The sequence below is a fragment of the Cnephaeus nilssonii genome, assembly GCF_951640355.1.
Source record: "Cnephaeus nilssonii genome assembly, chromosome: 20".
Classification (NCBI taxonomy): Eukaryota; Metazoa; Chordata; class Mammalia; order Chiroptera; family Vespertilionidae; genus Cnephaeus; species Cnephaeus nilssonii.
Genome location: NC_137091.1, coordinates 32,974,984 through 32,987,800, shown reverse-complemented (window position 1 = coordinate 32,987,800; position 12,817 = coordinate 32,974,984). Strand labels below are relative to the sequence as shown.

Sequence of the window (12,817 nt, the reverse complement as noted above, 5' to 3'; positions counted from 1 at the left end):
GCATCTGTTAGGCTCTATCTTCCAGGGGTCCTTCCTCATCCCAGCAGTATTGTCCATAGCTCAGGCTCTGCCTGGTGGCCCTTCTTTGTACTCCAGATGCCCTCAGAGTTGGCAGCATGTTCTGGCAGAGATCTCCCTGGTCACTTGGGGATGTCTCTCAATTGCTAAGGTTGGTGGATGCTGTGGCTGAATGATCAAGCTGGAGGATCATTTGGGCCACAGGAGGAGGGAATTCAGTTATATTTGGTGCAGGGAGGTAGCTTCTCCTGGGAATACCCCCACCTCTTATGGTGCTATCCATGGAGGGGTTGGGTTCAGGGTGTCCACCTGCTGCAGACAGCAAAGCAGGGGCTCCTCTTGCCACAAAGTGCCTATTTTATTAACACACACACACACTGCTTTTTGGGATCGGACTACCCTATCCTCATGTGACCTCACCTCATATGGCACAGCACTGCATGGTGAGCGGCTGAATTTACATGCCCGACAAACATTGAGATCTCCCATTTATCATCTTGAGGTGGGCACTGTCTTCTATTCTACAGATGATGACATCAAGGCAGACACAGTGCTAGGCTTGCACAAGATTGGCCAGCTTGTAAGGGTGGGGCTGGAATTTGGGCTTGCTAGTACTCACCCTGCAGGACAAACCAGCCCTGAGACTAGTGCAAGGAAGGGGGTGATGAGGACAGACATGTCCTGCCCACTCTCCAGCTAGCTCTTGCTTTGGGGTGGGTCATCTGCACTCAGGTTTACAGATGTGGCCTCTGCTCTGAGATTGATGCTTGCTCTGCAGGATTTGTCCTGAAGACAGCTTCACAGTGTCACGGGCCTGTAGTGGTGCCAGAGATAGCATGAGCTCTGGGGGTCATGTGAGGCCATGTGGAACTATGCAGAGGATGTCAGGGAAGGAGGAGAATCCAGTTCATTCATAGGAAGGGAGAAGTGCAGTCTCTTGGGGGATGGATACACTCCTGTATGGTGGGAGACCCAGGCAAGTTGGGTGGCTGGGCCCCTTTATTCCACAGGGAGAGTTTATGTTGAAAATCAGGATGCCACCTGTCCACACACCTTTTTAAGGCTCTTGCACCTGGATCTTTTCCCTGGGAAAATGGGTTCCGGGGCAACTGTGTCTCTGTATGCTCTGCTTTCCTCATACTTACAATAATATTTGTTAGCCGCAATTTCTCAAGACTCCTCTGGTTCAGGACAAGAAGTGGGGCCATGTTTGATCATGGACAGGGCTCAACGGCAGCTCTGGTCTGTGAGGAGCCTACTGGGTGAGCTTGGCTATCTGCCCTCTAGAGCAGTGGTTCTCAACCTTTCTAATGCCGGGACCCTTTAATACAGTTCCTCATGTTGTGGTGACCCCCAACCATAAAATTATTTTCGTTGCTACTTCATAACTGTAATTTTGCTACTGTTATGAATCGTAATGTAAATATCTGTGTTTTCCGATGGTCTTAGGCGACCCTGCTAGCGGTTCTCAACCTGTGGGAGAACTACTGCTATAGAGGAAGACTGAGGAAGCCAATAGGCACACCTAATCCTGGTGGGCAGGAAGGGCTGTTAATTGCCCAAATAAGAGGTTTGCTTTAACTGGCACATAAATGAGACCATAGTGGGTGTGAAGAGTTGAGACTAATTTGTAAATGATATCTGAAAGTGTTACTTTCTTTTCTAGGATAAAGATAAAGTTTCTCTAACCAAGACCCCAAAGCTGGACCGCAGTGATGGAGGGAAGGAGGTGAGAGAGAGAGCAACCAAACGGAAGCTGCCCTTCACAGTGGGGGCCAATGGAGAGCAGAAGGACTCAGACACAGGTACCAGGAGCCCAGCGCCGCCTCTGTCCCTCCTGTTGTCTCCTGTCCCCTGGCTCCTTCCTGACTGCCTCCACGTCATTCTCACTTGAACCCTTCCCATATCATATCTGCCAACTCTTCTCCCACAGAAAGTGTCCCTGACACCCATCCTCAGGGGTCTGCTGACAACAGGCTCCACCTGGGAGGTGGCCTCAAACCCGTTCTAGGAGTCCTACTGCAGTCCTGGGGGGTGACCCATAGCAAGGCCTCACAGCTTCTTCTCTTTATCTAATGTTCAGGAGGGTACTTGGAGATGACAGAAAGATTAGCACATAGAGAATTCACATAAGTGTGCATAGCAGAAATGCTCCCTGGGCCCCAGCATGCCCAGGGAACCTCCAAGTGTATATCTAGTCATGAGGCTTTCAGGCATTTCCATGTTGGAGGATAAACATGTTTTCCATGAGGGCTACAAAAACATAAATTAAACCAAATTATTTGAAATAAAATCTAAAGGGACCACTGAAAACAGGATCCAGTGAGTGCAGGTCAATCCTGGGCATGAGTATAGGTGTACATGTGTCTGTGTGTGAATGTGTAAATGTGTGTGAGTATGTGTGCACATGTGTGTGTTTGAGCATGTGCGTGCATGTCTCCGTGCCTTCGAATGTGTACATGTCAGGGGTTAATAATACTTGGTGTGTACACTTTTAAGTTGGTTCCATCTAGAGCTGCTCACTGGGACACGTGCTGTGTCTAGGCAATAACCTGCCCTCTCTCCTGCTGGCCCACACTCTCTTCTTGATCCTAGTGCCCAGGGGCCTTCCTAGCCTGCTGGTCATCTTTCTGTTCTGCAAACTTGTAGGCCAGTTGCATGCCAGGGGTGAAAAAGGTCACAGAGCATGCAGAAGGCCACAGAGTCTGGTTGAACCCACAGAGCTGTGAGGTGGGCCCAGGCTCTCCCACAATGCAGCCATAGGACAAGGAACAGAAGCCCTGCAAAGATGGGGCATGGGTTGGGGCTTCCTGCATGTGGGGATATGTGTCAAGTACTGAAACAAGGTAAATGTAAGAAAATTGGGAGAAATGGCAGAGGGAGCAGCCTGGAAAAATAATCTGTGTCACAGCTTTTATTCATGAGGTCACAGGTCCTTCACTTACACCTTCCTGTGCACGTGCTCCTAAAAGAAGCAGGTTCATGGTAGCTGTGCAGATACTGTGGTTAGTTAAAAGCCAGTGAAATGGGTATGATTTTGCTGGCTGGGATATGAGGAAAGTGGTATGGACCAAGCCCATGGTTTTTGTCACTGAGTAGGCACATTGGGGGTGGGAAAGGGATGAGTTTGCAAGGGGAGGGGCCATGGAGCAGTGGAGCAGAGGGAGGATGTGGGTACGTGTGTGGACAAGGGGCTCCTGCCAGATTGGAGGGGTGCTCACAGGGATTCTGTGACTCAGGCTTTAGGTCCAGAGAAGATCAGGCCAGGCCTGGATACCCTCTACTGTTATTAATGCCCGTGCCAGTTCTAGTTGTGGAGTGTGTGCTGTTGCTGTTGGTTATTGGCTGCCTGGATGTGGGGGTCTGAAAAACTCCAGAAGTTGGGGCTATGGGGTGGTCCTGTGTGTTCCTGGAGTCTTGCTTTCAGAGTCAAGGAGATAGTGCTGAGCTCCCATCTCCTGAGAGAATGTGCTGCCTGAGCAGAGGTTGATGCATCTGCATTTCTGTGGAGCATGCCTAGGGGTGGACGATCTTGGCTGCCCACCCTGTCTGGTTGGTAGGATTTCTTTACAAGGCCTATTTTATGTCTTAAAAAATTTTTTTAACTGAATTTATTGAGGTGACATCGGTTAATAAATTATATAGGTTTTAAGGGTCCATTTTATTTTGATGGTGGCTTTCTAGGTTTGTGTGTTCCAGCAGGCCTCACAGATTAGTCTGTTGATGGTTAGCATCTTCTTAGTAGGAAGTGTCCATGCTAGTTCTCTGAGGTGTCCAGAAGATTCTTGGGGCATCCCAGGAGTGCTCATGTTTACTATCTGTGAGTCAGGATGTAGAGAAAATTACTGTGAAGTAGGAAAAAAGTGAAGACCATTTAGAAAACAGAATTTTCCAAGCAAGGACTATGTTACAAAAATATAAGTTAAATATAGTACTTGCCCTTTTATGTTTATTTTCCTTTTGGGGTCCAATTTTAATAACTTTCTTATAAATCTGCTCTGTTAATATGACAAAACTAGATTTTCCAATGAGATGATTCTGGTTTCATGGGTATGTCGGGTATCACTTGTATTAGGAGCCTCTAAACTAGCTGATCTTTGTGTACCATGTACACCAATGGGAGGCCCTCTGCCTGGCCCTACTAGGTCTGGAGGCCATTATTAGTTAGTTACCTGTTAACCTGTCTTCTTTCTACTTGCACTTCCTGATCAGCAGGAAATCTGAACTGGGTATTAACTCCATACTAACTGTAGGAGCATTTCTTGCTCAGAAATACGGGCTAAGATGGATGAGGCCATTTCTCTGAGAGACACATATCTCTTGGTAGGTCCTGCCCCCACTGCAAGGCTGTACCTCCAGCTGTCAGAAAGGGGGAGAAGCCACACAGGGGAGAATTATTAACTCTGATAAGTGACTAAGATAGATGCTGGTCCCTTTGGTCTGAGGCTAGGGTCCTCAAGAGCAACAGAGCTGGAGACTGCCCTGCATCCTGGTTCTGCATGTTCCTTTAGCGCCCTCTGCTGGGAAGATGTGGTCCAGCTTGCTCTATAAGGTGGACATGGCAGAAGGCTCCAGAAGTTGGGGCTCTGAGTGGCAAATAGTGAGTTTCCTTGTCTGTGCCCTGACTGGACAGAGGCTATTGAGCCTCCTTCAGAGACCACCGAGCTGCCTAAGAATCTTCTGTTTCATAGACCATCAGGAATTGCTGCACGTGACCCAGTCCATAGCAGGCTGGTCTCTGCAACACTTAGTCAAGGTTGGGGGCGGCTTGCCAAGAACAACACGGTCTGTGGTGAAAGCTGGAAATACCCTGCACATCCATGCCTAATCAAAGCAAATTCACCCTGACGTGGTTTGTCATGTTCGCATCCTGAACACTCCATGTCCAGGTGAATATGAGTGTGTGTCAGGAACTACTTCAATATCCTTCCAGAAACTCTGGCCAGAGCGTGCCCCAGAGCCAGGTCTCTGTTAGGGCTGGGCACAGGCTGCACATGCTGTGCCCTGGCCTTTCCTAGGACCGAAGCAGGTCTGGCTATCTGTCTAGGAAAAGCAAGCAGGCCACTCCAGCAGGACAGCCTTTCATTAGCAGGTCGTCTGAGGAGGCTCAGCCTGCCCAAGCACCTGCTGCTGACTCACTGCTAGGTTTGTTGTAAAACATCTTACCACTTACAGTATTCATGATGAAATTGTATGATGTCTGCTACTTGCTTCAAATTATACTATTTTGTTAACTTTTTATATGGTTAAGTTTTCCCACAACTTGAAAAAAATTTATAAGTAAATATTGTTTAGGTTGGTTTAGATGATTGCCTACTCTCTCCAAGCTTCCTTCATAAGCCTTTTGATTCTTTACAGTTTTCCATCCCTTAGTCTGAACATTAGCATGCTGCTTCCCAACTGGAACCACACACAGATGGGCCCTGCTTGTCCCCTGAGGTCCCCTTGATGATTCTCTGCCAGAAGCATCAAGAACTGGCAGCTGCCTCTTGTCAACACCTGAATGTGTCTTTGGAATGAGGAAAATTTAAGATTTTCTTATTTTATTCTTACCTTATAAGACTTGTCTCTGATATCTAGGGTATTTATTCAGCAGTGCTGAAATGTGAGCTCATTCATTAGAGTGTTTGAGGACACTTACTTATTTACTGAAATCATGATCACCCTGGTTCTGTAAGATGGGAAAGTACTGGCTGCTGTGACTGTTGGGGGGGAGGGGGTGCTGTCCTCTGTTTGTGAAAGGAAAATATTTCTCTCTTCTGTTGGCATCTGCAGAACTTCTTAGAACCCAACACCATGATGAGGAAGGGGCTTCTGCTCACTCACTGAGTGCTGGACTGTGGCAGAGGGAGAGCAAGGTGGCATCATGGGAAAGTGACACCACTGTGAAACCTCTGGCTGTAAAGGGAACATGCCATCCACAGTGTGACCCTAGGACTCTCAGGACTTGGCTGATGCATTATGACAAGACTCCTAAAAGAAGAAGGAGTGGGGTAGGATGCTTTAGCCACATGGAGCAGGAAGGCCTGATCAATCTGCACTGCGCTGGGCACCTGATCACCTTGCATCTCAAAGTGTAGTCAAGAAGAAGGGCAAGGTTGGGCCCATTGCTCTGTGGCTCTCTTCTCGCACTACATGGCTAGACTTAGGTTCTGCCCATTCCTGACTTGCCACTGCCATGGAATAAAGATGAATTCTGTTACGCAGCAAAGATGTTGGATGTGGATGTTGGTGAGCAGCAAGTGTGGCTACAGGTTAGAAGGTGAAGGGAGCCCAGCACCTGCCCCTCCCATCATGGTCAGAGTTCAAGGGTGAGAGCCCAGTTTATCTGAGGAACCACATTTGGTCACTCATAAAGAAGCACATCCAAGTAAAATATTTTCAAATAATTAAGAATTCCTCTGGTTAAGCTATTACCCAAACATGTTTCCTCTCTAAACTTGAACAGCTTCGTATACAAAGGGGAGTTTGGAATAAAGGAAGATTCTTTGTATTTAAAATTCTCTATTTCCCTCAGTTGCAGAAAGGGTGTGATTCTACAGGGTATCACAGCCTCCCTTAGGACCCTTTACAGATGCACTCCAGCAGGTAGCCAGGCCCATTCTATCAACATAGCATAGGTGAGTCAGGGCCTTGCGACCACTCCCGCTTCCGTGATTTGCTGGGAGGATTCCCAGGACCCCTCATGTAGTCCTACTCATGACCATAACTGACCACAGTGACAGGCCACAAAGCAAAGTCAGCTTGTAGTCCTCCCCGCGGAGTCACAGGACTACTTACTTCTCTGGAGTTTGAGGACACTCAGGAGTGTAGTTGACCAGGGAAGGCCATAGAGGGGAGGGCACAGGAGCCTGTCTGGGATGTATCCTGGTGAGATACTGTGGGACTTTGAGTGTATTTCTTAAATTCCCTGTGCTGCTTGGTGTTTTCATCTGTAAATCTCTAAATTGTGAGGAGTTTGTGATTCTGACCTATGAAGTTTTTGGGGGTGAGTGGGTGGGTAGAACTTGCAGCAAATGCTCCAGTCAGCTCTCAGGAGGAGTCTGGGTCAGGGCGAGGCCCCTTCACTAATGCTGCTTCCAGGATTGCAGTTGAAGACCTGTGCAGGCAGGCCCAGGGACTAGCAAGGATTGATGGCATGGTTCAGGTGTGGCTGCAGGTTTGAATTATGAATTAAAAAAAAAAAAAATTCTAGCCCTAACTGGTTTGGCTCAGTGGATAGAGCGTTGGCCTGCGGACTCAAGGGTCCCAGGTTCGATTCCAGTCAAGGGCATGTACCTTGGTTGCGGGCACATTCCCAGTAGGAAGGTGTGCAAGAGGCAGCTGATCGATGGTTCTCTCATCGATGTTTCTAACTCTCTGTCCCTCTCCCTTCCTCTCTGTAAAAAATCAATAAAAATGTATTTTTTTAAATAAATAATTCTATATGCTTTGGTGACTAGAAAGTGATGGGCAGTGGTTGAGGCTGTTGTCTAGGCCCTTTATGCTGATACCACTTTCTTATATTCTGGCTTTCTGGTTATAATAGCCTTCATTGAATTCCCACAAGCAGAGCTAGTTGATCCCTTCTTGTAGAGAGGTGATTAGGACCAGAGAAGGGACCTGCTGAGTCACACAGAGCCCCTTTTTTAAAATGATGAATGATAGTAATTTCTAAAAGAAAGAAAGAAGTTGATATAAATCAGGAAATTGAAAGGAGAAGCCAGTCACAACTGCAGCAACTGCAGCCTAAATGTTAAGATAATACCCTACCCAACCTAGGGGCCTGGGTAGTTGGATATAAGAAGTAAAACAGACTGGCTGTAGGAAATAACCATTGGCTTCTGGGGAGATCTGGTAGTCAACTCATTGGGACCAATGGCCATTTGGTAGTTCTAGGTTAACTGTGGTGTTCCAAGCTGATGGTGGGAGATGGCCTATTGTTATATTGCCTTGTGACTTTGTAAAGCATAAAGGGGCTTGGGCAGTTAGTGGGGTGTGTGGAGTAATAGGACCTGTGACCGGGAGGGAGGAAGGAGCAGCCTTGGTAAGAGACAGAATATAAGAATAGAAAAGAAGGGAGGCTTGATTTGCCTGGGCTGTGGGATAATTACCTGGAAGGGTGGTCTGCCTTTTTGAGAAATATAGTTTTCTTTTCCTTTTTATCAGCTAAAGTGATTTTTGCCTGATTCCATCTCTTGATTGGTATAGAGATGGTGGTATACACTGAAAAGAAGAGGGAAAGGCAGAGCCAGCAATTCCCGGCTAAGGAGGGAATGGATAAGGTTAAGTGTTCGTTCAAGATGAGTGGAGATGAGAAAGTTTCTTATGGGTGTAGGAGAGGAAGGCTGGAATAGGATGAGAAGGAGAGTTAACCTTTTGCACTTGGATGTCGAGTGTGACGGTTATTGAATGTATCAATAATTTGAAATATAAAAAAATCCAAATAAATAAGTTTGTATGAAAAGAAACTCCAGTTTTTTATTCTACTGCCGCGCTTTGTAAAATCTGGGGTATTTAAAAAATTAAATCCCGAGTAGAATAAAGGAATCGAGAAAAAAGCAAGCGAGTGCAAAGGGTTAATTCACACTTCCAGGGTCGGGATTGTCCTAAGGGGGGGGAAGGGTATGTTTAGGATCTAGAAAGAAGGAAATCTTGTCCCATGGGTAATAGAAATCCTTTTGTAGAAGGCAGTCCCATGGAAAGGTGAGAATCCTGATGAAAAGGGAGAGGGGGCAGTAGCTAGGACCTGTAGGATTTGTATTGGGAGAGGAGGTGGGCTTTCAGGGAGGTCAGGGTACATAGGGAGCACCTGCAGGAGTGATCACTCATTCGTTCTCTTCTTCTGGGATGTGGGTAAGGTGGAGTCTGGGGGGCCCAATCTGGTGGCTGTAATACTTAGGGGACTTCAGTTCATCTGATGGAGGTGTTCGGGGGATGGGTTTTCATCTGGAAAGGTGGAACCATGGGGTATGCCCTGATAGTTTAGCTGCATTGGGGCAGTTAAGAGTACCTGATCAGGGCCTTGCCATCAGGGCTGTAAATTATTGATAGATTTCCTTTAGGAGGAGTAGGGGGGATGTCTCCTGCAAAGGCTGAGGGAAGATCTGATCAGCATGTTCTTCAGTAATTGTCAGGTGAGATGTAAAATGGGGACATAGTCTCTGAGAGGGGCCTCTGTGCAAGGAAGTTTCCTAATAAGAAGAGTCTTCCATACATGAGCTCAAAGGGACTAAGAAAGGAGGGTGTGGGGAGAGATTGCCCCGATGTGCATAAAGGCTAGAGGTTGGAGAGTAGTTTAAGGCTCTTTAGTTTCGAGAGTTAATTTAGTTAAGTGAGACTTAATTAAGAATTTGCCTTTTCTATGTTGCCTGAAGATTGGGGCTTGTAGGGGGATGAAAGTTCCACTGGATGCTCAGAGTGGAGGGGACCTGGTGAGGTTTTTGAGATCTGAAAGCAGGTCCATTTGGTCCATTTTCTGATTGTAATGAGGTGGGTCAGACGTAGTGGGGAATGGCTTCTACCCACCCTGAGACAGTATCTATGGGGGTTAAAAGATATTTGTGTGTTTTTAATAGGGGGCATGTGAGTGAAGTCAATCTGCCAGTCTTGTCCAGGGATTTGGCCCCTAGACTGATGAGCAGGGAAAGGAGGAGGTCTAATCAGTCATTGGGGAGTAACAAGTAGAACAGGTTTTGGTGACATCTTGCAGTAGGAAGGCTAGGCTAGGACATGTGATGAGGGGTTTTAGGAGTTGTAAATATATCCCATATGTAGGGAATTATGAATAGTCTGTAAGGTATCGGGGGCCTGTCCCTGGGGAAGGATATATTTTCCCTGAAATATTAACCATGGATCTTCCTGAGTGGCCCCAAGAGCTAATAAGGACTGAAGTTCCCTGGGGTGTATTAGGGTGTTATATGGGGTATAGCTAAGAGCTGGGGAGATGGAGGCTTCCTCTGAGCTGCTGCTTTGGCCTCCTGGTCTGCTTTGTTATTTCGCTGTATTACAGGATCATTCCCTACTTGGTGTCCTTTGTAGTGTATGACTTTTAAGAAGGCTAGGAAAGGGGAGAGAGGTTCCTAAACACCAAGCAGGAAGGCCTGTGAGACTTTCAGTGATAGTGCCAAGGACTGGGAATGAACCGTAGAAATAAAGAAAGTGTAGGCTCAGATATAAGGACTTAAGCAACAGGAGAGAGCCTGGGAGGGGTTGCTTTAGCTTACTAGGAGAGAAGGGGTCCCTTTGGACGTCAGGGGTGATCATCAGGCCCTGCCTCAGTGGACAAACTTTTTCTAGAACTTTCACAAGCATTTCTACCCATTCAAAAATAACCAGCTTTACCCTAAAAGTAAACAACCAGCATTTCTTAGATTGACATTTATCAACACACTTTAAGTAGATTCTTACTTTCAAGAAAATATGCATTCAACAAAGTACAAGAGACTTTCTGTAATAAAAACTAAGCAGGCGAATTAAAATGTGTCTAGCAATCAATGTTTCAGTATTTTATGCTATTTTAAAATGTTTATCATTTAACCCAGCAATGCTCCAAAGCCTTTAAGTCACCAAAGACTTCAGAAAGTTATGTGAAGGCCTATGAGGCTGGAGAAAAGGACAGGGGTGAGGGTGGGGATGGAGCGGGGGAGGGAGCAGGTCCAGCAGCCTGTTCCCAGGCCTCTAGCCTCTTGGATTCAAAATCGCCACATTTTCCCTTAGAGATAGCATGCTACGGTTTGGGAGATAATGAGTTCAGCTTCTGATAGTAGCCATACTGTTAAGTAAGCATGTGCAGTAAAAGTTGTTCTTAGGGAAAGGTGGGGTGGGTGTGGGTGAGAAGGCACTGAGTCAGAGCAGTTTTCAGAGCATTAAAGGGGTGAGAATGCTGGCCTTGGGATCTAAAGGCTCAGTGAGTGGTCCCTTTGCTCAGTGGGAGAAGACTAAATTTGGGAACCCAGAGGTGAAAGTATCCAGCGAGCCCAAGAAAGGAGACCATTTCTTATTTAGAGGAGGGAATAGTTATGGAGGAGATAAGGTGTTTATAGTCCAAGGAATGGCTCGGCCTTATGGGGTGAGAGTGAAACTGAGGTAGGTGACTGTGGTTTGGGACAACGGGCTTTATGAGGGGATGCATGGTAGCCCTGGCTGGGCACCGAGGTAGAATGAGAAAAGAGTGAATGGGAGTATTTAGTAAGATGCAGTGTAGAGGTGAAGTAGCTAATGGCTGTGAGACTAATCCATCAACCCCCATAATAGAGACTGAGGAGTGGACAAGGGTCCCAGCGAATTCGGAGAGGGCAGAATAAGTGGCCCCAGTGTCAATTAAAAGGGAGATCTGCTTACCTGCCACCACAGTCATTACTCGAGGCTCTGCCCTGGTGATGTAAGTCTGTGGGGCCCTATCAGGGCCTGGGCAGCTTCTTCGGTAGTGGCCAGTCCCAGGAGGTCTGGGAGCTCCAAACCAGAGGGTGGCCTTGCTGGACTGGCTGAGGTCCAACCTGGAGGGGGCAGACTACAATCTAATTTCCAGTGCCCTTCCCTTCCGCACCTTGGGCAGGGCCCAGGCGGGAGTCTCGAGTTTGAGCAGGACTTGGTTGTTTGAGTGACCTTCCTTGTTGCATTTGAAGCATGGATCTGGAGGAGGCTTAGCCCCTGACTTATCCTTGGTAGGGGTTCATGAGAGTGGTGACTAGGAGCTAGAAGGCCTCCTTCTGGGCCTCAGCCTTAGCCTGATCTCGCCTTTGTTTTTGGATTTGGGTCTCCTCCTCTCTATTATTAAAGACCTTAAAGGCCAGGTTAATGAGGTCTTTTTGAGGGGTTTGTGAACCTCTGTCTATTTTTTGAAGTTTATGGTGTGTGTCAGGGGCTGATTGGGATATAAAATGGGTGTTCAGAAGAAAGGTTCCCACTGGGGAGGTGGGGTCTAAGGTGGTCAATTTCCGTAAGGCCTCTGTGAGGCAGGAGAGGAGGAGAGCTGGGTTTTCGTCAGGGCCTTGAGTGATTTCATTTACATTTGTCAAATTCCTTAGTAAAGGTGATCAGGTCGGTGGGAAAAGATATGAGATGCCTCTCAATCTGTGCAAGGTCAGACATAGAGAATGGGACATGGACTCAGACTATGCCCTTTGTTCCTGCTACCTCCCACAAGGGTGGAATTGGCATGGGAATAGAAGAGGCTGTTGAGGAATATAGTCTTTGGGTAGCCTGAGAACGAGTGTTAGGTGGGAAAAGGCTGTTTCGGAGCTCTTGTTCTCAGGATTTGGTTTCTCGGGGACTGGGGGAGAAGGTGGTTGCTGGTTAGGAAGGTCTGGGTTTTGGGAATCTACTGCAGGTGAGGGAGGGGATATGTAAGGGGGTGGAGGTTGGTGGTCTACTGGGTCAAAAGTAGATTCAGAATCAGAAGTGTTAGGGGTATGATGTTTTGTGTGAAGGAGAAAGATCTGATGGGTAGAGCAGGACTGAGAGAGAAGATTGGGACTGAAGGATGAAAAAGGCCTGGACGTAGAGAAACTGACCATTTTCCATTGCAGTGACAGCAATTATCTAAATTGCTCAGTGTGTTAAAATTGAAAGTGCTGTTTTCAGGCCATTGAGACCTATTATCTAGTTTATGTTGTGGCCAAACAGTGTTACAAAGTAAAGTGAGGTGATTGGGCATGATCTGCCCCCGAAAGTGTACAGAGGGAGTGTGGCGTGGCCCATGAGAGAGGAAGGGTGAGTGACAGACCACAAATCCAAAGGTGACTGTTTAGGGCAGGTGTCCCTTCTGCTAAACAAGTCACCGTGAGAAATGAGAGGTGACTCTCTGGACTGGGCGTCC

The 12,817-nt window shown here is 47.2% G+C and overlaps 1 protein-coding gene across 7 annotated transcripts in view; it reads left to right on the top strand.

Annotated features, from left to right (window-relative positions):
- Window positions 1-12,817, top strand: part of ANKRD11 (ankyrin repeat domain containing 11) — a 248,442-nt gene that overhangs the window by 199,999 nt on the left and 35,626 nt on the right. For all 7 annotated transcript variants that reach the window (XM_079800360.1, XM_079800356.1, XM_079800354.1 and 4 more), the window contains one exon: window positions 1,685-1,823. In XM_079800360.1, the coding sequence (XP_079656486.1) occupies window positions 1,797-1,823 (27 nt within the window). In that variant the 5' untranslated portion in view covers window positions 1,685-1,796. The remainder of the gene's footprint in view (window positions 1-1,684; window positions 1,824-12,817) is intronic.